Source organism: Ostrinia nubilalis, chromosome 20 (genome assembly GCF_963855985.1).
Source record: "Ostrinia nubilalis chromosome 20, ilOstNubi1.1, whole genome shotgun sequence".
Classification (NCBI taxonomy): Eukaryota; Metazoa; Arthropoda; class Insecta; order Lepidoptera; family Crambidae; genus Ostrinia; species Ostrinia nubilalis.
The window spans coordinates 8,931,138-8,957,829 of NC_087107.1; the positions used below are offsets into that span (position 1 = coordinate 8,931,138).

Below are 26,692 nucleotides of genomic sequence, written 5' to 3' on the forward strand. Positions count from 1 at the left end.
CAAAATTACCGCAACAAGCAGTCTCTATAATCACCACGTTACATGTATGGTCATTAATTTATCGGTAAATAACACCTAGACCAAGTTTCACTAGAAACTGGTTAGATTAAATCAAGATTAATGAGAGAAATATTTACAACATTTTCAAAGCACAGCAATGCGTTAAGCTTTTAATTTTCGCTTTTGCAGTAACGTACTTCGATCGATTTTCAAGTTAAAAGTTACGTATTTAGATTAATCACTAAATAATGCAGTAAAATAAGACAAAATGATCGTGAAGTTAAAACTGCTTTTCAATGAATTTTATGCTAGGAAATATATTACCTGTTGTATGTAGTGATATCAATTCCAGTTTGTTTTAGTACAAATAACACTTATTAGTAGAAAAATCATGGATAACTTATTAAAATTGATTTCCTTTAGTGCAAGACGATACCAAAACAGAAAGCGACATTTTGACGACGCATAAATAATATAGAGCAAAGTGGTGTTGCAAGTCTAGGATTAAAAGCTTGAAAAACCGGAAAACTTCAATCAACCGGTAAATCAAATAGTGAGCTGTGTCTCTATTTTTTGCGTTTAGTTCGTTTGTGATGAATTGTGTTATAGTCAGTCGTATTAAATTTTACAAGAGTGAATAACTGAAGAAAGCTCTAATTTGGTGAAATTACTTAGCTCAATTTCAATTTAGCATATTACTCTAATGGTAATCCTCATAAATTTAAAGAATCGTAAAATATAATTAGGGTCTCGCTTGAGTATGAACTAAACGTAAATACCTGTCGAGTTGGGTGGCTGACAGCTAATTTTGACAAATTCTGAATTTTTTATTATTTTCGTTTATCGATAGGTAATAAAATCAATTAAAATTAATTAAACAAAACATTTCTCTTTCTGCGTAAATGTCGAAAACGTCTATGAAACATTACATGTTAGTGACAATTTAGAAAAACCCAGTAAGTGGGTGGATTTTTATATTTGTGTCATGCCTGCAAAGTTGTCTAATTTCGCTGATGATGAAAAATGAAGGGTGTTGATAACTCCCCAGCTGATCGTGAAGGGATGACAAACAAACCGATAATAACATGTGAGTATATATGCTCTGGATTTACCAAAAGTTGAAGAAAAAGGTATATAGTTCTGTTTGTTCTATAGGTGCAGGAGACTGGAATTTATTTTGCACATTAGAGGCGCCCCTGGTGGCTGCTATCCCTCAGGATTCCTGTGAATGGAGGCGTTCATATGGACGCCCTCCTAAATCTGTTTACTTGGAAGCATCTTTTATAAAATACAACAAGGATAAAGTAGCAGCGGAGCAGAATTTGTTGAAGCGTCCTATCTTCCATATTTACTGGACAGACTGTGTGGTGAGTAGTCATATTTTTATTTTTAACATGAATATTATTTGCCAATCATCATAAATTTAGTAAATAAGATTTTTCAGAATGTATAGTTAACATTTAGTGTGAATTGAAATTAAAAAGCGACGATTACTTTTAATTGAATTACATTGGGTATTTACTAATGAAATATTTGTCAGTCAACAAAAAAGTTATTTATGTTTATTGCATTTCAAAGTATACACTTAATTAATTAATTAGCGTTGTTAGAACTATAACTTAACAACTATTACATTGTATTTTCTAATTGAGTTGAAGCAAGTTTTGCTAAGGTATTGTTATTTAAAAAAGGCAATTTTACTGTAAAATAGTTTACTAGTTTGTTCGTTCGTCCGTTTCAGCCGAATGACATCTACTGCTGGACAAAGGCCTCCCCCAAGGTTTTCCACAATGAACTGTCCTGCGCTGCCTGCATCCAGGCTCTTCCCGGGACTTTTACCAGATCGTCGGTCAGTTTACTAGTAAATAGTTGTAATTGCTACGATTTTGCTTGCAGGACATAGAATACTACAAAACTACCCTCCGAGAAGATGTAGAAACATGGCTGAAGCAACTGGAAAAGAATGGCATCACCGATTGGATGATAGTTTTAGTTGAAACTTACGACATTCGCAAAACAAACAAGCTCCTTCCAAGAACAACGGTCTTGGACAAAATAAAAGGAGATTTTGCTGTCAAACAGACTGAGGATAGATTTCTTTCCGTAATCAATCCTATCAAGTCTGAAGCAAGGAGTGCGGAATCATGGCGTGCATTGGTAGCAAAGATCAGGCATTTTGTACTGGTTGCGTACAACAAGGCATTGATAAAGTTCGAAGAGCACATGAGAGAGCAAAGAGAGAAGCGAAATGACCCAGAATGGGATTTTTGTAAATACTTTATTTTACAGGTAATGTAAATTAATTTTAAATCATGTAATTAATTTAATTTTTTATTGTTTGAAACATACAAATATTTTTTTTACAGGAACAACTAGCATTTGTATTAGAAATGCTAGGTTTGTATGAAGAAGCATTAGTCCAGTATGATGAATTAGATGCATTATTTTCACAATTTGTACTCAATTCCAACGTGACAGAGAGCCCGAAATGGCTCGACACGTTTAAGCAGCCAGTGACGTCATGGCAGGCAGTGAGACTGACCGCCTTGGTGCCCCAGCATTTAAGGGAGCTCATAATTAAGAAAAAGGCGTCGCTTTTAGACTTCAGAAGCTACCTCTTCCAACGTCAAAGTGCCATGTTATTGCTAATGTTTAAACCTTGGGAGGTAAATACCCATTTTATTATTTTTACCGCAAACAACAACTATCAAATATAGCAGTAAAAGTTATTTGATATTTGTAATATTGCTTATTTAGTTTTAAGTATTATTATTTATTACTATGTTATCTTATTAAAAAATACCTACATTTTCAAAGGTCACAAAAACTAAGATAACAAAGTACACAATTGTAGCTAAATCTGAACGCATTAAGTTCATATGTACCGATGCTTTATAATCGCTACCATAATTACCAATGGCCATCAGACCATAGAATTGAGTGCAAAAGGAAACGTTGCACTAGTCTTAATACCACTTAATTATATTATAGGTCTCCATTGACATCGTATGATTCGTACCGTTGATTTAAGTTCGCGTAACAAACTTAGCATGACATTGTGCGGTTGATAAATAGACTGTTACAAAACACAGTAAATAATTGGATTGTAACAAGTATATCGAATGCAGTGTGCGATAATTAAGTAACATAGATGTAATTAAGTGCAAATTATTCTTTAAACGTACAAATCCTGTTCACACCACACAGCACACATCGTCCAATTTATTGTCGGTTGGAAGTAGTTCGCACATCATATAATATTTTTTGCCGATCAACACCAGTGATGTTTGGTTATTTTTTATTGTATACAACAAGATAAATCCATATATCTAAACTTGATGCGAGATACATACAACTTTAAGAATTCGTATCATCTTAAAACAATCCACCGTCTCCCAAAATAGACAGTCAGAGTTCTCAAACTTCTAACTTAACCATTTCTCTTTCGCGTACATTATTTCTTTAGCATATTTTCAAATAAATACTAGTACCGTAAAACGTCATGAAACATTAGTTAATTGCTCCAATTAATTCGCACACACATAACCGAAATTAACAATTAATATCGTTCCAGCGCATCCTTTTTAATCGTGGCAATTATGTCGGTCTTCTGAATTAATCGGTGAGCCAAAAAATGTGCGCTGCGAACAAATTACAAAGTCGGTAAAACATGTGGCTTATGTTGTGCCATAGCCCAATAAAAGCAGCCAGTAGGCCTGAGATGCGCGCCACGATAAGCGGTTATCACGCAATTTTATCGATTTTGCCCGTACATTTTGACGTCGATAAAAGTTATCACGGCGCGCATCTTAGGCCTACAGGATAGGGACAAGTCCACGTACCACGTCACAAAAAGAGAGCTAGCCCGGAATACAACAATGCTGTTTAAACTATGTTATGAAATTCTGGCCTACGGTAGTTATGCGCCTCATTTCTTATTAATTACGAATATTGTAACTTTTTATGATTGATTTAATTTAAAGTGTACTTTTTATTTATTATTACGGAAATACCTGGTAACATAATTACGTATTCACTGGCCCACTCATGTTAATCGGAAATAGCATAAAATCACGCAAAGTTATTGCAATATCACATTCTTTTATTTTATGTTAGAAATGTTAGTGCTGCAATATTATTAGAAAATTTGGGATTGATAGTGAAAACGGGCATTATAATCTTATGCCCGTTTTCACCATTAATCCCTAATTTTTAAATGACCCCTATGAAAACAAAATTCCTGTTATGGTAACACATAAACCCTCGACTGCGTAGCCAGACATATTATGTTGCCTCAGATTGACAGTTTTTATATTCCGCAGTTTAAGGGATAACATGGCATAAGTCTCGTCGTTGAAATGTGTTTTCGGAACTGTTTTTGCTGTGCACAAATCATTGCATAGACAGCATTGGATAGTTTCCCCATGGCCACCCATCTGTGAAGTGCGTATCCAGTTAGATTTACTGCAGAAAGATTGCTTGCTAGACGTGTTTTTATGTGGTTTTGTGACAACTTTATTCCATTCTTGAAGTCTTTTCTTATTACTTAAAGTTATATGGAGAGAGCAGTGTCAATAGTACATCCACTACGTTCACCTAACTGAAAAAACTGCCTAGCTTATAAATAATCTTGTAAACTTATTGAAAAAGTGGCTGACAAAGTTACAAGCCCGACGGATTAGCAAGCTAAAGTGGCAATGGGCAGGGCACATAGTACGCAGAACTGACGGCCGATGGGACAGCAAGGTTCTGGAGTGGAGGCCACGTACCGAAAAACGCACCGTGAAACGTCCACCCACAAAGTGGACCGACGATCTTATAATGGTAGCAGAAAAGTGCTGGATGCAGGCCGCTACCAACCTTGCAATGTGGAAGTCATTGGGGGAGGCCTATGTACAGCAGTTTACATTCTGTGGCTGAAATGATGAAAGTGACAACATTCTTGTCGTTCTTCATCTCTGCACAAGCCCACATTGAAGTGTACAAAAAGTTAGTTACGACGTGTAAAAGAACTTTGCCAATCATTGGAGTGGAACGCTAAATATACTTCATCAATTTTCCTAATAGCAAAATTCATACATATTTAACACAATGTAACCATTTCACAAACATAGTTGTAGACATAAATAATAAAACGATCCGTGATTTTTTCCGTCATTAGTTACGTTATTTCGTTCCAAGCATTTCAATAAATAATTACGTCCGGCATTGAATATTCGAGTGTCGATTGCTATTAATTACTTGACAATAACAGCCTTGTGCATCGTTTCCTGATCAATCAGCAATATAATGAAGCTGTAACGATCATATCTTTATTTAGAGTATCTATACTAATACTAGCTTTCCGCCCGCGGCTTCGCCCGCGTGGAATTTCGTTTGTTAATTTTCTTTGCTATAAACCTCACAGAGCCCGAGACCTTTCCAACGAATGCAAAACCGTGGAAATCGGTTCGTGCGTTCTGGAGTTATAGCGTCAGGAAGGAAAACCCGACTTATTTTTATATAGTAGACTAGCGGCCGCCCGCGACTTCGTACGCGTGGATCCCGTTTTACCCCCTTTTCCCGAATTTTCTTTGCTATAAACCTCACGGAGCCCGAGACCTTTCCAACGAATGCAAAACCGTGGAAATCGGTTCGTGCGTTCTGGAGTTATAGCGTCAGGGAGGAAAACCCGACTTATTTTTATATAGTCCCAACTTCCCAACTAATATTATAAATGCGAAAGTAACTCTGTCTGTCTGTCTGTCTGTCTGTTACGCTTTCCCGCTTAAACCTCGCAACCGATTTTGATGAAATTTGGCATAGAGATAGTTTGAGTCCCGGGAAAGAACATAGGATAGTTTTTATCCCGGTTTTTGAAACAGGGACGCGCGCGATAAAGTTTTTCTGTGACAGACAAAATTCCACGCGGGCGAAGCCGCGGGCGGAAAGCTAGTAGATTATAAATGCGAAAGAAACTCTTGTCTGAATGTCTGTCTTGCTTTCACGCCTAAACCATTGAATCAATTTTGATGAAATTTGGCATAGAGATAGTTTGAGTCCCGGGAAAGGACATAGGATAGTTTTTATCCCGGTTTTAGAAACAAGGACGCGCGCGATAATGTTTTTCTGTGACAGACAAAATTCCACGCGGGCAATGCCGCGGGCGGATAGATTCTTCACATAAATCACAACGAACGAACCGAGAGTTTGGAACGTTATAAACGTCTAAAGCAGCGGGCTTACTCCGAAAAACGCTATCCGAATTTTTGAAAGTTACCATCCCTCTCACGCAAAGCGAGATGCCAGCATGAGCGAGAGTGACAGATACATCCGAAACTACGTAAATAGCATTTCGTGGTAAGCCTGCAGTGTCTTGATAGATACGTAATATTTGCATGATCCGTAGGCCTAAGATGCGCGCCGTGATAACTTTTATCGACGTCAAAATGTATGGACAAAATCGATAAAATGGCGTGATAACCGCTTATCGCGGCGCGCATCTTAGGCCTACTGATCACTATACCTGTATCACTAATCACTATAGATAGGTTTTGATTTAACAGCAACGTTGAAGACTGACTATTCAGTCCAAAATCTAATACCATTATCATACTTATTTCCTGAAATAGAAAGCTGAACGATTGAAGAGCGATGTTCATTAATTTTTTCACTCCTAAACTAAAACCACTAACGTTATGCCAGAGTGATTAACACTTCAGTTCATTTATTATTGTTTCATACACATAATAAATTATGAAGAAATTAAAAATTACTAGCCACAACTCGCGTTTAACACCCGTATTCACAAACATTACTATGAGGTCTCACAGTGCGGACACACTGGTTCGCAAAAACCTATTTATAGACAATACTTAAGTGGCGGAGTGACACACGAACCAATCACAGAGCTCTATTCAACGCTGTGCGTTCGACTTCGCATAGCGTTCTTGTACTTCGCTTCGTTTGTGAAGACGGATGTGAGTGTCCCTCACACGTCTTTTACAGAATAACCATAATAAAACAGTGACCGATTTTATTATTATTTTAGTATAGCTACGATAGCTGAACGGTGAAGGGGTCGGACTGGCCGACTCGAGATCCGAGGAACGCATTCGAATCCCACCGCCGCTCGACTATTGTGGTGAGCCCACTCGTAATACAAGCTTATTTAGCGTAACACGAAGGGCTAACGGTACTATTAGTAATTTGTGCAATATAAATTGCTAATAATCTTTAAAAAAAATAAGCGGCCATCCATTTTTCGTTTACTTTTATTTATTCATAGCTCTAAAATCTAAATGATACTTCTTCTTCTTTTCGTGTCGACAACAAACCTACACAGTGTCAGCCCAAAACTCCGCCACAAGAGTGGCGTTGTCAGTAGCACTCATCAAATCCTCCTGAGTAGCACGACATCAGGTGCTTCATCGACTGGGGAACAATACCGCACCTGCACTCCATGTTTAAACCGTCCAAGAATCCCCACCTGACCAGATTGTCCTTACTACGGCCTACCTGCGTCCGAAGTCTATTTAAAGACTTCCAGGTAAGCCAGGTGGAGGACTCTCAGACATAGGGACAAAAGGGCAGGGGAGATCAGCTCTCTCGCGCCATAACCTGCATCTCTCTTTTGACCGATCGTCATGAAGAAGAGGTAAATGATACTGAATTCCAATAACCCTCCAAATCTTTTTTCCAGATCGCTTCCCTCTGTCTGAGTACCGTCCAAAACACGCTCGTGGAGTTGTCTCTACTGAGTGTAAGCGTCGTAGAGGGCGCTGCTGCTTGCTGGGCCCAGTTGGCGTGTGCGGAGACCCTTAGGGCCTGTGAGAGGCTCGCAGCGTCGAATAATGCTTTGGAGATGTGTACCGCCACTCAGGCGCCGTTACTACATAATGCTAAAGACAAGGTGGGGTATTTGTCGAGTTTTAGTAGTTTGTGCAATATTGACGTAGCGTGTGCGGAGACCCTTAGGGCCTGTGAGAGGCTCGCAGCGTCGAATAATGCTTTGGAGATGTGTACCGCCACTCAGGCGCCGTTACTGCATAATGCGAAAGACAAGGTGAGGTTTGTACGAGCAGTAGGAAGTTTAGGCAATGTTGTTGGCAACTTTGGGAACATTTATTTACGTACTAGCTTTTGCCCGCGGCTTCACCCGCGTGAAATTTAGTTTGTCACAGATCGTCATAAATTATACGTCCACTGCTGAACATAGGCCTCCCCCAATGATTTCCATATCCCGGTTGGTAGCGGCCTGCATTCAGCGCCTTCCTGCTACCTTTATGAGTAAATTCTTTATTTGCCTCTGGTATATTAAAGGGGCGTGCTCCTGCCCAATGACGTTCTGATGATAATGAAGCTATAACTTGACGACTCCAGGTCGACAAGCTTCTTATTTCGTCGAATGCTGTAATGATACACAAAGACAGATTTAAACACAATCAGCTTTCCAATTTTATCCCCCACTAAACCCAACCTCTTTTTTTCTACAGCTCCACGAGTTAGGAAAACTCTGCGGACTCCTCCCAGGCTCTCCCGATCCCACATCAGAACAGCTCCATCTAGTGGTAATGCTGTCAGCCGGCATGGGCGACAGCGAACCCAACAACCAGCAGCCCACACCTACTGACAGGCTGAAGGAAGCGCTTCTCAGCAAGACTAGCTTCCAGCAGTATTATCTGGAGTTGGCTGAGTTAGCTATGGGGACGTACAAGCATATTGGGAGGTTAAGGTACGTAGTACTACTTCAGAGCAAGTTTAGAAGTAACTAAGTGACAGACTGAAGGAAGCGCTGCTCATCAAGATTAGCTTCCAGCAGTACTATCTGGAGTTAGCTGAACTGGCCGTGGGAACGTACAAGCGTATTGGGAGATTAAGGTATGTAAGTCTACTTCAGAGCAAGTTTAGAAGTGACCGGCTGAAGGAAGCGCTGCTCAGCAAGACTAGCTTCCAGCAGTATTATCTGGAGTTGGCTGAGCTGGCCATGGGGACGTACAAGCATATTGGGAGGTTAAGGTACGTGACTCTTCTTTAAAACTATCTTGACTGGCAGCAAAAGGTTTTATAAAGTGCTGTTCAGCAAGACCAGCTTCCAGCAGTATAATCTAGAACTAGCTAAGTTAAGGGAGGTTAAGGTACGTATAATCCATCTTTACAGCAGGTTTACTTGGTGTGATCTTTCTTCAGAACTAGTTTAGAAGTGCCAGGCTAAAGGTAGCGCTACTCAGCATGATAAGTTTTTAGTAGTATGATCTGGAACCAGCTGAACTGGCCATGGGGACGTACAAGCATATTGGGAGGTTAAGGTGCGTGATCCTTCTTCGGAGCAAATTTAGAAGTGACAGGCTGAAGGAAGTGAACAGAAGGAAGTTTGGAGTTGGCTGAACTGGCCATGGGGACGTACAAGCATATTGGGAGGTTAAGGTACGTGACCCTTTTTTAAAACTATCTAGACTGGCAGCAAAAGGTTTTATGAAGTGCTGTTCAGCAAGACCAGCTTCCAGCAGTATTATCTAGAGCTGGCTGAGCTGGCGATGGGGACGTATAAGCACATTGAGAGGTTAAGGTACGTAGTCCTACTCCAGAACCAGTTTAACTGTTAGCAACAGGTATAAGAAAGCGCTGCTTAGCAAGACGAGCTTCCAGCAGTATTATTTAGAGTTAGCTGAAGTGGCCATGAGGACTTATAAGCATATTGGGAGGTTAAGGTACGTGATCCTTCTTTAAAACTATCTTGACTGGCAGCAAAATGTTTTATGCAATAACAAGTTTAAATAGTAGCAACAGGCTGAAGGAAGCGCTGCTCATCACGATTAGCTTCCAGCAGTACTATCTGGAGTTAGCTGAACTGGCCATGAGGACTTATAAGCATATTGGGAGGTTAAGGTACGTAATCCTACTTCAGAGCAAGTTTAGAAGTGACAGGCTGAAGGAAGCGCTGCTCAGCAAGACTAGCTTCCAGCAGTATTCTCTTGAGCTGCACATTGGGAGCTCAAAGTACGTAATCCTACTTCGGAACAGCTCCATCTAGTGGTGATGCTGTCAGCAGGAATGGGCGACAGCGAGCCCAACAACCAGCAGCCCACGCCCACTGACAGGCTGAAGGAAGCGCTGCTGAGCAAGACTAGCTTCCAGCAGTATTATCTGGAGTTGGCTGAGCTAGCTATGGGAACTTACAAGCATATTGGGAGGTTAAGGTACGTGACCCTTCTTTAAAACTATCTTGACTGGCAGCAGAAGGTTTTATAAAGTGCTGTTCAGCAAGACCAGCTTCCAGCAGTATAATCTAGAACTGGCTAAGTTAGCTATGGGGACTTATAAGCACATTGGGAGGTTAAGGTACGTATAATCCTTCTTACAGCAGGTTTACTTGGTGTGATCTTTCTTCAGAACAAGTTTAGTAGTGACAGGCAGAAAGAAGAAAGCACTACTCAGCATGATAAGTTTCTAGTAGTATCATCTGGAGCCAGCTGAACTGGCCATGGAGACTTATAAGCATATTAGGAGGTTAAGGTATGTAAGTCTACTTCAGAGCAAGTTTAGAAGTGATGTTGAAGAGTGCTGAAGAGTGACAGGCTGAAGAAAGCACTGCTTAACAAGAATAGCTTCCAGCAGTATTCTCTTGAGCTGCACATTGGGAGCTCAAGGTACGTAATCCTACTTCAGAACAGCTCCATCTAGTGGTGATGCTGTCAGCCCTCATGGGCGACAGCGAGCCCAACAACCAGCAGCCCACGCCCACTGACAGGCTGAAGGAAGCGCTTCTCAGCAAGACTAGCTTCCAGCAGTATTATCTGGAGCTGGCTGAGCTGGCAATGGGGACGTACAAGCATATTGGGAGGTTAAGGTACGTGACCCTTCTTTAAAACTATCTTGACTGGCAGCAAAATGTTTTATGCAATAACAAGTTTAAATAGTAGCAACAGGCTGAAGGAAGCGCTGCTCATCAAGATTAGCTTCCAGCAGTATTATCTGGAGTTGGCTGAGCTGGTGATGGGGACGTACAAGCATATTGGGAAATTAAGGTACGTGATCCTTCTTCAGAGCAAGCTTATAAGCATATTGGGAGGTTAAGGTACGTGATCCTTCTTCGGAGAAAAATTAGAAGTGACAGGCTGAAGGAAGCGCTGCTCAGCAAGACTAGCTTCCAGCAGTATTCTCTTGAGCTGCACATTGGGAGCTCAAGGTACGTAATCCTACTTCAGAACCAGTTTAACTGGTAGCAACTGGTAAAAGAAAGCGCTGCTTAGCAAGATGAGCTTCCAGCAGTATTATTTAAGAGCTGGCTGAGGTGGCAATGGGGACTTATAAGCATATTGGGAGGCTAAGGTACGTGATCCTTCTTCAGAACAAGCTAGGAAGTGACCGGCTGAAGGAAGCGCTGCTCAGCAAGACGAGCTTCCAGCAGTATTATCTGGAGTTGGCTGAGCTGGCGATGGGAACGTACAAGCATATTGGGAAATTAAGGTACGTGATCCTACTTCAGAGCAAGTTTAGAAGTGACAGGCTGAAGGAAGCACTGCTCAGCAAGACTGCTTCCAGCAGTATTCTCTTGAGCTGCACATTGGGAGCTTAAGGTACGTAATCCTACTTCAGAACAGCTCCATCTAGTGGTGATGCTGTCAGCCGGCATGGGCGACAGCGAGCCCAACAACCAGCAGCCTACGCCCACTGACAGGCTGAAGGAAGCGCTTCTCAGCAAGACTAGCTTCCAGCTGTATTAGCTGGAGTTGGCTGAGTTAGCTATGGGGACGTACAAGCATATTGGGAGGTTAAGGTACGTAGTCCTACTCCAGAAACAGTTTCACTGTTAGCTACAGGCTAAAGGAAGCGCTGCTCAGCAAGACTAGCTTCCAGCAGTATTATCTGGAGTTAGCTGAACTAGCCACGGGTACTTATAAGCATATTGAGAGGTTAAGGTAAGTAGTACTACTCCAGAACAAGTTTAACTGGTAGCCACAAATAGAAAGAATCTGTTCGTTCACCATCAAACCAAGTTTACCTTGAAGTGATAGGATAAATGAAAGTTATAATAAGGAACTCCCAATCTAACGTCTTTGAAATGTTTCGATGTTTTTTCGGCCAAGTAATTCATCTTTACTTTTCCCAAAAAAACATTGCGTTGTAAGGGAGCCCCCCTTATCAAGACTTGGCGAAGAGACATCAAGGTTGCCAATTTAGAGTAAAAAAAAATTGCACCTTACATTCGTGATCAAATCTAAAATAATGAAGTCAGGAACTTTGATAAGTTATTTACTTTTATTCTTTGATTGAATTTCTTTATGAAACAGTACCATATTTTTACTTGGGCCTTAATCAAGACCTTTCTCCCACAGATTCGCCCGTCTCATAGGCCGGGACCTCGCAGCGTTCTATTCCGAACTAGGCGAGACAAGCAAAGCGGTGGTATTCCTCATGGATGCTCTCCGCTCGTACGAGGAGCAAGGCTGGAAGGACCTGGCAGCCCAGACGAGGCTCGAGCTGGTAGCAGCCGCTAAGAAGATGAACGATGTAGATAGGTGAGTTTTACTTTATTGGAGTCAGGGTTTTCTTCTAACTAGATTGAGAAACGAACTAAAGTCGCTGACAGCCCGACGGATTAGCAAGCTGAAGTGGCAATGGGCAGGGCACATAGTACGCAGAACTGACGGCCGATGGGGCAGCAAGGTTCTGGAGTGGAGGAGTGGAGGCAGGAACTGACGTTTTTTTTTTCGGACAAAACCATTTTCTTCTGTTGTTTATTGAATGAAATTGAAAATGGTAACCTTTTTTTACTGGTCAATGTCAAATTACTCTTTTAACACATTGAATGCCAAATATATGGTCAGGTCAATGATGACCTGACGTAGACAATGATACCTACGCAATATTCGTTCGTTCGTTCGTTCGTTTCAGCCAAATGACGTCCACTGCTGGACAAAGGCCTCCTCCAAGGTTTTCCACAATACACGGTCCTGCGCTGCCCGCATCCAGGCTCTTCCCGCGACCTATACCAGATCGTCGGTCCACCTAGTATTACTACGCAATATTGCGTAGTTCTAATTAAATGTGTTAATGTCAGCTATTTTGACTAACTGCCACTGACAAAAAACTCAAGAACTGTTTGCGAGCGGTTGGCACTTTGAGAAGTTGGCATTCTGAGCATAAACGAACCATAGATATTATAGTTTTTTTTTCTCTTCAATAATTATGTTTGTCTGTAAAACTGTATTATTTTCTCTTTCCAGATATACAAAGCTCTCTGCAACAATAGCGTGTACAGCCGAATTAGAGATTCTAGTCAGAAACTTCTACTTCGAAGAGATGATGAACTCTATAAGAGTGGACCTCAACGAAAGGACCGAATCTGTCCTAACAGAGCTCAATGACTGCTTCAAGATAATCTCAGCAACCCTCGTGCCGTCCGATCGTGGTGTTTATATCACTGAGAACAAGGTGCAATGTTGCTTGCTCGTCGAGTCGCATTTCTCGAAAGATGTCAACTGCACTCGAGCGGCGATCAGCATAGAATCTTGTAAGGTAAATGTTTTAAAATTATTAAACGTATATGGCGGCAAATCAAGTTAAACATAGCATGTTATGTAGTTAAACGGGCTGTCTTGCAATGAAAATGTACTGTATGAAGTGCTATCTTCTGTTGTTATTTCAAATCAATTTTGTCGTATATCTTAATATGTGATATGCTAATTATATTTTTGGAATGTCACATCCCAAGGTTTATAAATGTGTGAACTATAACGTTTATTTTTATATTTATCGTCCTATTTAAATGTATTACACAATTAGCTTCGTAACATAATGTTTTTGATTGATTAATTATGGCTGCAATAACCTTTGCCGCATATGAAACTTATGCTCCAGTAATTATAGGTCGCTTAACCTAGTCAGTGCCTAGCTATGGGATTATTATGGGAGGGTGATTTTGTGACAAACTTCAGCAAGACTAGATTTGTATGCCCTGTCACGTCATAATATGTCAATGTCACCTCTCACGTGCCGCTCCTGTACCTCAGAAACTGGCTGAGTTAAGCACTAGATCTGAAGGCTTAGTGTGAGTTTACATCAAACGAGTACAAATTTTAGTTCTTGAAAGTTTCCGCTAGGGGCGCTGTACAATCCGTCATACATTTAATGTCATTTTACACGCTCACTAGTTTGATGTAAACTCACACTAAGCTCTCTGTTATTCATGGGTTATCATTCTGACCACATTTAGCACGCCGTATTATAAACACCGTAGGTAATAGCCATATTATAAACACCGTAGGTAATAGTATCCGGGGCCATATCAAATACACTCCTCTTCTTCTTTTATAGGAGGAGAAGCAAGACAAAAAGACGCCGGTCAAAAGCTATAAGACTGATTTAAATGTTAACGGTAGTGTAAGTACTCAGACTAACCTGCAGCGGAAGACGTCAGACGTGTCGACCGACAGTGACGTGTGCAACCTAATAAGCAGGTGAGTCTCGTATTATAAGTCTAACGCATAACTGAGGCGTTTTGTGACGTCTAACGTCAGCGAGTCTTCAGATGTGCTTCAGACTTGTATGACATACCTCAGGCACTGAGTCATTCTATATTTGTACGGTTCAGCCAAATGACGTCCACTGCTGAAAAAGGCCTCCCCAAAAGAGTTCCATAACGACGGCTCTCAGTTCTATCACAGAATAATAATAAGTACTACGTACAGAAGTTTTACTTCGCGAAGGTATTTAAAAAAATGTATGCTCAATGTCATTAACAATATGGTGTAATTTAGCCTGTCTCAAGAGTCAAACACCATTTTATTGACAAACGTCAGTGATCGGCACTGCGCCGAAGCTATAGGGCTGACTTCGGTAAAATGATGTGACGTGAGGTGCCAAACTGCGGAAAATGGCGGAGGAAATACATGATTTAGCATGAATTATCATGAATAATATTAACTACTTATTTACCTCTCAGTGTCTTGAGGCAACTTAAAAAAGTACATTCTGTGTTTTTATTATTATTTAGGCAGTTAAATAATGCACAGTATTTAGTACACCATTTTCTTTATTTTCTTCCATCATACACAAGAATACGCTTGCGTGAGTCAATGTTCGCTCGTATGTGAGGCCTTGTCGAATAGTATCCTGTAGGTGGGCCATCGTGCGTGTTTTGTTTTCGATGTAAACTCGCGGAGATGAACAGGCCTAGTTCTATGAGCTAAATGCCCCGCCCACTGCAATGGACAAGTTTCGTGATGTTGAAAACATTAGATTTCACTAAAGGGGATTAAAATATAGACCATAACTAAAAAGCCGGTGAAGTTATTTTTGAAATCCATCAAGAAATGGCTGTGAAATTAATTATTTAAATTACCTCCATATTTTCGCGTGGAACTTGAAAATAGGCGGTGCCGTGATGTCAGGCCACCTATTCAAGTTTCAATCACAATGCTTACCACCCCTAACGCATTGTCGAGAATGACACTATAAAGTCAAAGTCTTCTTTTTCTTTTTAAATATGGTCATGTCTTGGATCTGTCAAAAAAGGTTACACAATTTTACTAAGGAAGAATGTTGAGTGACCCTGGCTGAAAAATTAAAAACTACTAGATTTAAAAAAAAATGAATCTGTCGACAGCACTGGACCAGGGGTGATTTACTGTTTGTACTTCGAATGACTGTCGTGACTACTTCGAATCGAAATGGCGCGAATTTTGGTTTGCGCAATTTTAGGGCCCTGTAACTTTTGTATTTGTAGATATATTTTCATGATTCTTTCACAATTATAATTAGTTTTACTTATATTTTTAAGTTTTATTAAAAGAAAAAAATTGGAAACTTGTCCATTGAAGTTTGGCAATCATTTGAAGATTTTTGACAACTGACCTGAAAACAAACTTATGATAATTACTAGCTTTCCGCCCGCGGCTTCGCCCGCGTGGAATTTTGTCTGTCACAGAAAAACTTTATCGCGCGCGTCCCGTTTCAAAAACCGGGATATAAACTATCCTATGTCCTTTCCCGGGACTCAAACTATCTCTGTGCCAAATTTCATCCAAATCGGTTCAGTGGTTTAGGCGTAAAAGCAAGACAGACAGAGTTACTTTCGCATTTATAATATTATTATAGATGTTGCAAATCGCGGGGATAGATTTATTTTAACGTCCATTTTTCTGACTATTATTGGATAGATTCATCATACATTTCATTATTTATTCAAGCAATTAGCGATTTCTAATACCATTCATATTTATTATTGGTAATGTTTCATTAAATTGAATAAATGAATAAAATTAAATGTCTTTTAAATGGAACACCCATCTCTGCTTTTCCAATATCTATCTTCAAGTAGATAAATGGTTCTTAAAACGTATTTGTAGATATTTTTTTATTATTAGCATACAAATCTATCTATCTTTTAAATATTCATGACGTCAATATACGTATAATAAAACTAATTTATTGTTTATCTTTTCAGCATAAGACTGGACGATTTAAAACCTAAGAATCCTTTGCTAAACCCTTTACAAATTACTTCTAAACTACTCTACAAGGAGGACAAGACTCTACAGAAAGCCACCATCGAGTGTCAGAACCCAAAAGTGACACTAAAACGTTCTGACAGTAGTAAATATAGGAAACCTTCAGCCACAACGAGAAACAACTTCTTAACATCGCTAGCGCTAGAAAATGTTGTTCTAAAACCTGGTTTGAACGAGTTAAAACTGGAGTATACTGCAAATCAATGTGGTACATTTAAACTGGGACAAGTGTCGCTACTGGTTGAGGGAAAATTGGAGTTTCTGTCAAATGTTTTGAATAGTACCAAGGTTGGGTTCGATGTGGTGACCCAAGGTGTGAATGTGTACTTGAACAAAATAGAGCCGAAGAAGGATTTAGTGGCGGGTCTAGAACATTCTATGGAACTAGTCATTACTAGTGGCAGTGCGCAGTTGAAAGAGGTTAGTTGGTTAACAACGTAATAAATCGTAACGTAACGTTTATAAATCTTAGTTTCTTCAGATTATACCAGGTATCGTAATTACAATATATTTTTGCTCATAATAAGTCAAGCAAATAAAGTTTCAAATGTGGTGGGAACTCTATTTCCACTGCCGTATAAAGGGTTCATTATATTTTGATATACGGGACTATTCCCACCTCTCGTTCCCACCACTGCAACTCCTGTGTAGCCAGGATCTACAGCTTGACCGCCATAAAAACCCAACCAATGAAGGTCAAGTTTGTCCCGGGGGAAAGTTAAACTGTCATTGGACCCGCAACGAAATTAATCAGAAGAACATAGGAGGAGTTCGAAATTAAGGTTCGACTTCCCTCGACTTTTGATATGTGACATTTCACCTAAAAGTGTGGATAAACTGTCAGACAATCGCACCCCCCTCCCCCCGTATCATGATGTGTCGGGGGCCAGGCCCATTAAAAATAACCTAGATACCCCAATGATCAGTCATGCATGCATCAAATTTGCATCGCAACGATGCACAGCCTATTTTATACCAACTTAACGCTTATCACTTAACCTGGAAATCGTGACCAGTAAGATCTGGAATGAACCAAGTATCACATCCTTTTCCAGAACACCTCAATCCTCCTCAAGACATCAGCAGGCCTGCTCATCCGGTTCGCTGATGACGACACAGCGATGACGCGAGAGCTGTCGATACCAGTGCCGCCTAGCAAACCGTTTGAAACCACCAAAGTGCCGCTCAGACTGTTTGCTAGCTTGCAACCGAAGAGGGAGAAGAGTATTGAACATACTGTGAGTTATTTTATACTACCTGTAGTTTCAGAGCATGTGGTGTGTATAAATCGAAGATGGTTTTCTGGAAACCAAGTAGCGTTCAAGGCTATAGGTCTAGCTAGCGTTTATCTGAGTCTGTGCCTGAGATATAGGCACTAGGGAGTGTTTTTCTGAGTCAGTGCCTGAGGTATGTGAGAGTGTATTTGTGACGTAAGACGTCAGCGAGACTTCAAATGTGTTTCAGATTTTGAGATTCGAGATTTCGAGGCTAGTCTTCTTTTTGAGCTAATTTCACTTTTTGAGATGGAAAGGATTAAACTTAATGTACCTAATGATTAATTATAGAAAAACTCTGATTACATTCCGATGCTCGAAATATTTTCCAAAAGTTTTTACCTTAATTTAAGAAATGCTTTCAAGTGGTTCAAAAGTATGTAAAATTAGAATTAGAAGACTATAATAAGTCGTATTCAAAGATTATGCTCAAACTGGATTTAAACACAGATTCAAACTTGACGGGTCTGCGGGTGTCTATGGGCGACGGTAATCACTTACCATCAGGTGATCCGTCTGGTCGTTTCCCTCCGGTCACATAAAAAAAAACTTTTAAATAGTTTGAATTCAATAATTTGACCAATCACAGGGTTGAATCTACGTATTTTTGAGTTCGAATCGAGTTTGGTTACGAGAATAAAACGCGTTGTATCTTGTCGAGTCGACAACAAACCTACACAGTCTCAGCCCAAAACTCTGCTACAAGAGTGGCGTTGTCAGTAGCATTAATTAAATATTCCTGCGTGCAGTTGTATTGCGTCGAATTAGATATGGAAACTCATTTCTATCGGCAGGTATGGCTCAACTGTCCATGGTGGGAGAACGCGACAGAAGTGCCACTCCACTTCTCACCCCCCATGGTGGCGTCATGGCGTCTGCTGACGTCAAACACCAGGAAGTTCATACACGTCACGCTGAAATCCGCTGTGGCGCACTTCATACAGTTTGTGTTGACCGAGCCGAAGCTGGAGTGTGATGGGAATAATACCGTGTCAGATTTGAACCCGAAGAATGTTAGTGAAATGGTGAGTTGTTATTATGTACATCCATCTGTCAGTTATTTGGATTCAAATTAAGCCTTTAACGGGTATAACAAATCCAAAAATTTTAATTGATCATTTTTTGCCCTTACGACAAGGGAATAAAGTTCAAAATATGGTGGGAGCTATATTCTTGACGTATGAAGGGTTAAAATTGCAGAAGCGTTTCGTTTATAGGTCGCTCAACGAAAGTTGAGGCGAACACCTACTCACATATTTGAATACGTAATTCAAACAACACATACAGTTAGGCCCAGAACAGACGGTGAAACGAAACTGCAACTTTCTGATGATTCTGATGAATGAAACTGAAACTTTCAAACTGGTCGCGTCATAATGTGGTCTCTCAACAGACGCTATGGCAGAAACTTAGATGCAACTCAAAAGTAACTAACAGTTGCAGTTTCGTTGCAGTTGCGTTTCACCGTCTGTTCTGGGCCTTAGACATTCAATCAAGTTTACATTTTGAAGACACTATAGCTACCTCGCTCTTCTTAAATGTCTGAAAGCGAAACAGAAAGCACTTGTCCGTCCGACTACGCAAACTGTCAGCGCATCGTAGTTACCAAACGTAAACGTTTCATTTATTTAATCACCTACTGGCTCATTGGTTAATTTTTCCATTCACTCATTCAAATCTCACCTTCCAGATGGTAGCATCAGACGGAACCACAGCTTCCTTTATGTGGGAGCTCCTTAAAGACCCTTTAGTCAAGGCTGGGCCCATGAAGGCCACATTCAGCGTGCTATACAGATTGGTAGACCTGGACGAACCTCCCAGAACGTTCTCCTGCCCGTTTGATATCCAGGACTATACGACTCTCTTCGTGATCAGGACTAAGTTGGAACCTAGTAAGGGATCGGACTTTTGTAGGGCTTCGCAAGTGTGCTGTTTGCAGCTGAGTGTACAGAGGGTAAGTTATAAATATTAAAGATACTTGCAAAGTGAAATTGAGCTTTAGGCAATTAATAAGTCAATGTGAATATTTCTCTTTTTTTCATCTACTATAGTCTGGTCCGTGAGCACGTAGAATTTTGTCCAATGACCCCTAGCTACCCATCCTTATCGCTCGCGCGTAATTATATTGCTGTAGCTAGGGGTCATTGGACAAAATTCTACGTGCTCACGGACCGGGCTTTAGTTTGTTATATGTCATTACTTACTAGAACTTGTACCTTACTTGAAACCTGAACCGTAAAATGATAATTAACGATGAATGATGATTTTCTCATCTCACGCTGATTACAGGTAAACGAAACAGAATACACATCGCTTATGTACGAAGTGTTAGCAGACCAGACGATGTGGGCTGTTTTGGGGCGGACTGCAGGTAAAATTACCTATTTTGTGTAGCTTTTAAGGATGTCGTATGATGGGAAATATTTGAACATCAGGCCTAATCCTAAACTGTCTGGCTAGCGTAGGAAATAGGTATTTATCTATATTTATAAAAGCGAAAGGTCACTGAATCACTCACTCATCACGAAATCTCAGAAACTACAAGTGCTAGGAGTCTCGGATTTTGCATGGGGGTTCCTTTTAGAACGTAGGTGCTCTTTGGCAAAATTCAACCCCCTAAGGGATTAAAACGGGAACCTCGCGTGCGAAAATCGCGGGCGACCGCTAGTATTAAATGTAGACCAAATCCTCCATTTGGATTTGCTATATTGAATATTGTAATCCTAAATTCTTTAGAAATTTCCATCGATGTAAACAAACACTTGTGCACACAATTACACTATAATACTCACGTTTTCTTAATATCATACACATTATTTCACAAGCTCATGAAACCAACTTTATTCTCATGATGAAACAAATATGAAATCTAACATTGAAAACAAAATATTTTAACAAAATATTTGGATGGTGAAAATTTGTGCTTCATGTTAAAATGTCAAATCGACATTTGACGTTGAAATTTTGGTCCTATCTCTGGAAAATCTGTAAGTCATAGACAATATTCATAGATAATAATCTGTAAATTTTATCGATTTTATTTCAAGTATTCAATTATTTCAATTACCAATTACTTTGATAATATTAATTTAAAATAAAATATAAACGAGGTTATATTCAACAATGTATTTTTTCTTCATTGAATGCAACAACACACTTTGCGAAGAAGTCTTTGAATTCAGCTTTATAGTTCCAAAATACTGAACTGTCCTATCGATGACATTGACAGCGGGGCGCCACCGTCAATACCGAATCGCTGGTTCCGATTTTTGCCATGTTGGAAACCATAAAGTTGAACGATGGTAGCGCCCCCCTGTCATTGAGTTTGGCGGGACAGTTCAGCGTGGGTCATCTATATTATACAGACGAGTGTCACATAAAAAAGGCCTTTCGACCACTTTTCGACTGGTTTACGATTTTATTGTGCACTTTGTCTAGCCACAGTATAATTTAAATTATATTTCCTAAACAAATAAAAAAGGGAAAATTAAATTTTCTTTGATTAAGAAGATCCTATTTTGACGATCACATTACTGATCACAACATCAATCAGAAGAAGGATTGATCTTAATAATTATACAAACGATCTTTAAAAATCTAATAATCGTCTGTTGCAGTCCGTAAATGACATTTACAGAAATGCGATTAACGAGAGATTTTGTCGCATCACTAGTAGATCAACTGACATAGACTAAAAATTCGTCAATGTCAGTTGGCCATATTTGTTTACATTTAGGGAAATTTCTAAAGAACTAAGGTATATGTTCCTGCAGTGGAGACAAAATGACCTGATGATGAAGCTTTGCTAACAAGTAGTGTTTCCTTCTAGGTGTAATAACAATGGAGTCAAACTGCACGGAGGCTCAGAGCGTGACGCTAGATGTAATGCCACTGGTAGCAGGCTACCTACCGCTGCCCACCGTGCGATTGTCCAAATACATCGCGGCCAATACCAAAGGTAAAAACAATAAAGTCCGGTTGCCGAGCTGATAGAATTTCGTACAATGACCCCAAGCTTCTTGTCGCTCGCGCGTAATTATATTGCTGTCGCGTTCGCACACTCGCTAAGGCTGCCCGTCGCAAAGGAACGTGCGAGCGCGACAGCAATAAACCTACTATAAGGATTCTCAGATAAACACCGACATAATTTTGAGGTTGAGAGCCATTTGCGCTCACCTATTGTCCGGTGAAGTTGAAAAAACCGCTCAAGGTAATCAGTAAGGTCCTTCCGAAAAAAAAACACCGATATAATTTTAAATAACAATTTATTCATAGAAACATATATGTGAGAGAGATAGCAATATCGCATGACAAAGCACGAGAACCGCGTCTGCAAAAAAATCAGAAATGTGAGCTTACACTACTAACATTTCTAGTTGTTCCCTTTAATTAACGTAGAGTGATGCGACTTAGTTTGTCACAGCACTTACCAAATGTTTGTCACCAGAAGGGCTACTCCGAAACGCTATTTACATAATACCGTGTCTATCTGTCACCGTCGCTCATGCTGACATCTCACTTTGCGTGAGAGGGACGGCAACATTCGAAACTTCGCATAACGTTTTTCGGAGTAACCCTGAAGTTTGTTTACTCACATTATCTTAAAATACAATATAATACCTCTTCACAGATCCAAAGAAAGACATCTCCGCGCATCCACGTCTAGAGCCGTTCAGTCCCGGACAAGTCTATCACGCGGGCAAGGCGAAACAAGTCCACGTGTTAGCGCCCATGCCTAAGGAACACCTGGACCCTAACATGATGTAACACTCGACGAGATAGCTAGGTATCCACCTGGACCATATGTGGATGTAACACCCGACGGGATAGCTAGGTATCCACCTGGAGCCAACGTGAACACCCGACGGGATGACGAGGTATCCAGATGGACTCTAACTGATGTAACACCCGACGATATGGCTAAGTATAGCTGGATTGTAATAGGATATAACACCTGACGGGATAGCCAGTTGTCCAGTGGGTCTAGACAAAGTGCAAATTATAATCGCAAACCAGTCGAAAAGTGGTCGAAAAGCCCCTTTTTTGTATGGAGTTTTGACGGATTCGATTTTCGATTCGATCAAAAAGTGCGTTTTGTCTAAGGGGGCAGGGATTATGTAGCCATAGCAGCTAGGTGACGGGTCTTAACCATCTAATAGGTATAATAATATGCTGAAAATTTTCATCTTTCTGACAGCGAGAATCATAGACAAATCTTAAATATTTAAAGTGCACTATTCCAAACATGCAAGAAGTAAAAAATAAATAAAAAAAAGTTTTGATGACTCGGCCCCTAGTTGCCATCGGTCAAAGTTAACTATACTATACTGTCTATAGAAAAGTTACGATTGAAACGATCGAGAGAAGCGAAAACGAATCGAAAGCTATGATATTATTAGATAGTGACGATAAAAAATATCTTCAAAAAGATGTGGGAATTTGGGCAGTCTGTTCATTTGTATAGAATTGTATGTTTTTAATATACAAAGGTAGTGTAGGTTACAGTAATGTAGGTTCAAGAGAAATATAAAATGGGCAATTGGATCGAAATAATGGGTGCAATGATTGAGTTAAAGGGTTTTCTTAAAACGAGTTAACGATTTGTTTTAGTGATTCAATTTTAAACCGAGCTTGGCATAAATAAGAAAATATAATAATAACTTAAAGTTAGTATAGCAAATACTGGTGCGACTCGCTATGCTTCTTTTATCCTATCCTAATAGTGAAAAAGCTTATACGTTTTTAAACGCCTGCTTTGCTTACAAATCTCTTACAGAAATGTATAATCCCTAGTGCCATCAAATAATCTTAATCATAGCTTTAAAATGTAGACTTCAATTTAACCCTACAAAAAACCTTAAAACTTTTTAGAAAAACTTTCAAAAACCGTTTTAATGAATGTAACAAAAAATTACATCTATGTGCTCGTACCGTTTGAAAGTTTTTGTATTGGCTAGGTAAAATAAAAGCTAAAGAAGTGTAATATTGTGTATTTGCATTACCACATGGCTAGCGCGGCACTTTGCGACATGTTCGCAATATTAAAGAAAAATGAGCGGACAACGAAAGTTACGCGGTATGGAAACTCCTACAAATGTTAATAAAAAAAATTCTTTGAAACATAATATTCAAATTGTCTTATACAAGCTCAAAACATTCAGTCCAGCTAATTTAAGTAGTAATTGGATGTGGTAGTGTAGAAGTAGCTTAATTGTTAAATTAATTAAAAATTAACAGTTGCTCTGCCCAATAATACTACAAGTGTGAAAACATTATTAAGGAAAAATAGTTTACATTTTAGAATAACGTGTAACTGGAAAAGTGAAACTTATTCTGATCGAAACGGAGTTGTAACTTGAACTTTGTATTGTAAACCTTTTTAATTAATTTCTTAATATCGACAGATAAACATAAAAAAATAATGTAGGGTTTATTTGTAATCACCATCCCAGTGATATGTTCAGAAATGAAAATCTGTTGGACCACCATACATTGTGATAAGTATATTCCTTGTAAGGTTATATGAGTATGTATAATGCGTATTAAAATGCTCTAATTGTATGTAGTCCTAAATTTACTTATTCTAATTTAATTCGAAAGAATGCTGAAATTTGTACATGTAAACAGGTTTTTATTACCGAATATTTCTGAATTATTTCTGGGCTAGATATGAAAACATAGTTGTCTACTTTAATTTATAGGAAACTAGCTGACCCGGCGAACTTCGTACCGCCTTAGCGTAGAGATTTTCTTTATATTTTTTTCCGTAAAAACCTTGTACAGAGTATTAGAAAACTACAAAAAAAAAATCAGCCAAATCGGTCAAGCCGTTTTCATGTTATGTCGTGACAACGGAAAACGGGTTTCATTTTTATATATATAGATAATAAATATAATGCGACATTTATGTGCTTGCCAAATGTATCCATGGACAGCCATAGACCACAAAGAGTTTGTGAACCAGAGACTAACAAGGGAAGCCACGCCCACTTCTCTATAATTCGATGTTTTATCTGTGGAATGCCAATGGATACGTATGGTCAGCACTTTTTAATGAACTTTTTAATATTGTGACAAAGTAATATTGGTGTTAATAGAAAATGAGCTTTGTCGTCTTGCATAAGAGTCGATATTAGAATTTTTACTTAGTTATGTGCTAGAAAAAAAGCTTAGATCGTACGGTTCGGGTATTTACATTAGTAATGAAATGATACAGGCACACAGCGGCATGGCGCTAACGTTTCTAGCGAGGGGTAGGAATAATGAAGCTTTTGCCGTTGTGTATTCAATTTTTTACTGTGTAGAAGTAATTTCAGAAACCACATTTTATAATCTTAGCTTTTAGATCACTCATTTAGCGAACGACGATCCCCTATTGTAAAGAGATGAGATGACTTTTAGGAATTCGCAATTTAGCCCAGTGCCGGACTAAGGGACGCGGTCTTTTGTTTTAAACCCTAAAAATGCTAGTGCACCTGCAACGATCGGCTTCTGCATAAATACAAGCACTCAAATAAGCCCCAATCTTCAAATGCCATAATGTTTCGACGCCACAACGATTTTATTTTGGCTAGTCTCTTTCTCGTCTTCTCTTATAGTAACGTTTCTTAAGTTGTACATAATAAAATTTGGTGCTAGGATTACAAAGTGTCACACCAAATTGTTTTATAAAACTATAGCAACATGGTTTAATTTAGGTTATTTAGGTTTATGTGTTTTTGTATATCTTGTTATAGTTAGTTGTACAAGTTAAACTTTCGTATAATTGCAATTTTCAATTTAAATATTACTTGCTGGTGAATGCCGAAAAATATTGTATAAGGTATATAATATAACGACTTCACTGGATGTTGTTTGTTTCTATTGTTATGTATTTAATCAATGTGTTTAAAAATAAACGTATGTGTTATTCAGCTGAGATGATGAAAAAAACGTCATAATAGTTTTAATAATGATATCTGCATGTAATTTTCATCACATACAACTTTGAAACTACTATCAGTGTCATACAATGTATCATCAATGATCCTTAATTTTATTTTAGTTGACGAAAACTTGGTGTTTAAATACTAACATAGTCAACTACATTGAAGTAAACTATTTTTTTTTTAAATAGTTGTTTAACAGTTGTGGACCTGATAATGAAAAAGCCTTTTTGTAATAAATTAAATCTGTTCTTTATCCCAAAGATATACACAATGCTTTAATATTAAAATTGTCATCGAGTATATAGAATTCTTGAGCAAACATTTTCATAATGCATTTAATTTGGCTGTAAGAAATTCATTTTTCAAAATTGTGTGCTTTATTTTTAAATTATTATTTTAGTTGTAGGTGTTTAAAGGAATGATATACTCAATTTTCGTGTAATTGTTGCAATATTACTAACGTTAGAGGCTTAAGTTTATTCGTTCCAACTAACGGAAAATATTAACTTTGATGGAGAAGTTTCTGTATATTTTAGCTATATTTCTTATGATGAGACTATTTATGACTATGTTTATTCTCACGGTTGATTTAAGAGATACGAACGAAATTATAATTTTATGATTGATCAATCGCCTTTAAAAATTATAAACCTATCTTGTAACAACGATTTACACATCTTTCACCCAATGGCATCCTGTTTTTTTTTCGTTAGTAACTAAAACGTTAAATACTTCGCTTATGAAAGTCTGAGCATAAATTATTACAAACACACCTACAAAATGGATGTAAATATTTATTAAAGTCTACTGTATAACTGAAGATTGTATTTATGTTTCATACTATGTATAATACTTAGAATTATCAATATAATGTTTATTGTTAACAATTTGTTTCATTTATAATCCCAAATGTGTGTGCTAACGAAGTCAAAGGATTTAAAAAAAAATCATTTATTCAGAAATATAATCTGAGTGAATCAAAGAAATTATTATCATT

At 38.8% G+C, this 26,692-nt stretch overlaps 1 protein-coding gene across 1 annotated transcript; it reads left to right on the top strand.

Moving 5' to 3' along the window:
• Positions 1–790: 790 nt before the first annotated feature.
• On the top strand, positions 791–26,573 carry LOC135081884 (trafficking protein particle complex subunit 10). Its single transcript, XM_063976668.1, has 17 exons — positions 791–1,087; positions 1,156–1,367; positions 1,897–2,289; positions 2,367–2,666; positions 7,682–7,891; positions 8,475–8,713; positions 8,761–8,997; positions 12,318–12,500; positions 13,209–13,500; positions 14,299–14,441; positions 16,430–16,913; positions 17,549–17,731; positions 18,562–18,792; positions 19,458–19,721; positions 20,057–20,138; positions 21,597–21,725; positions 22,398–26,573. Exons 1-17 carry the CDS (start codon positions 1,024–1,026, stop codon positions 22,532–22,534), a joined length of 3,783 nt encoding a protein of 1,260 aa, XP_063832738.1. The 5' UTR covers positions 791–1,023; the 3' UTR covers positions 22,535–26,573.
• The last annotated feature ends 119 nt before the right edge of the window (positions 26,574–26,692 follow it).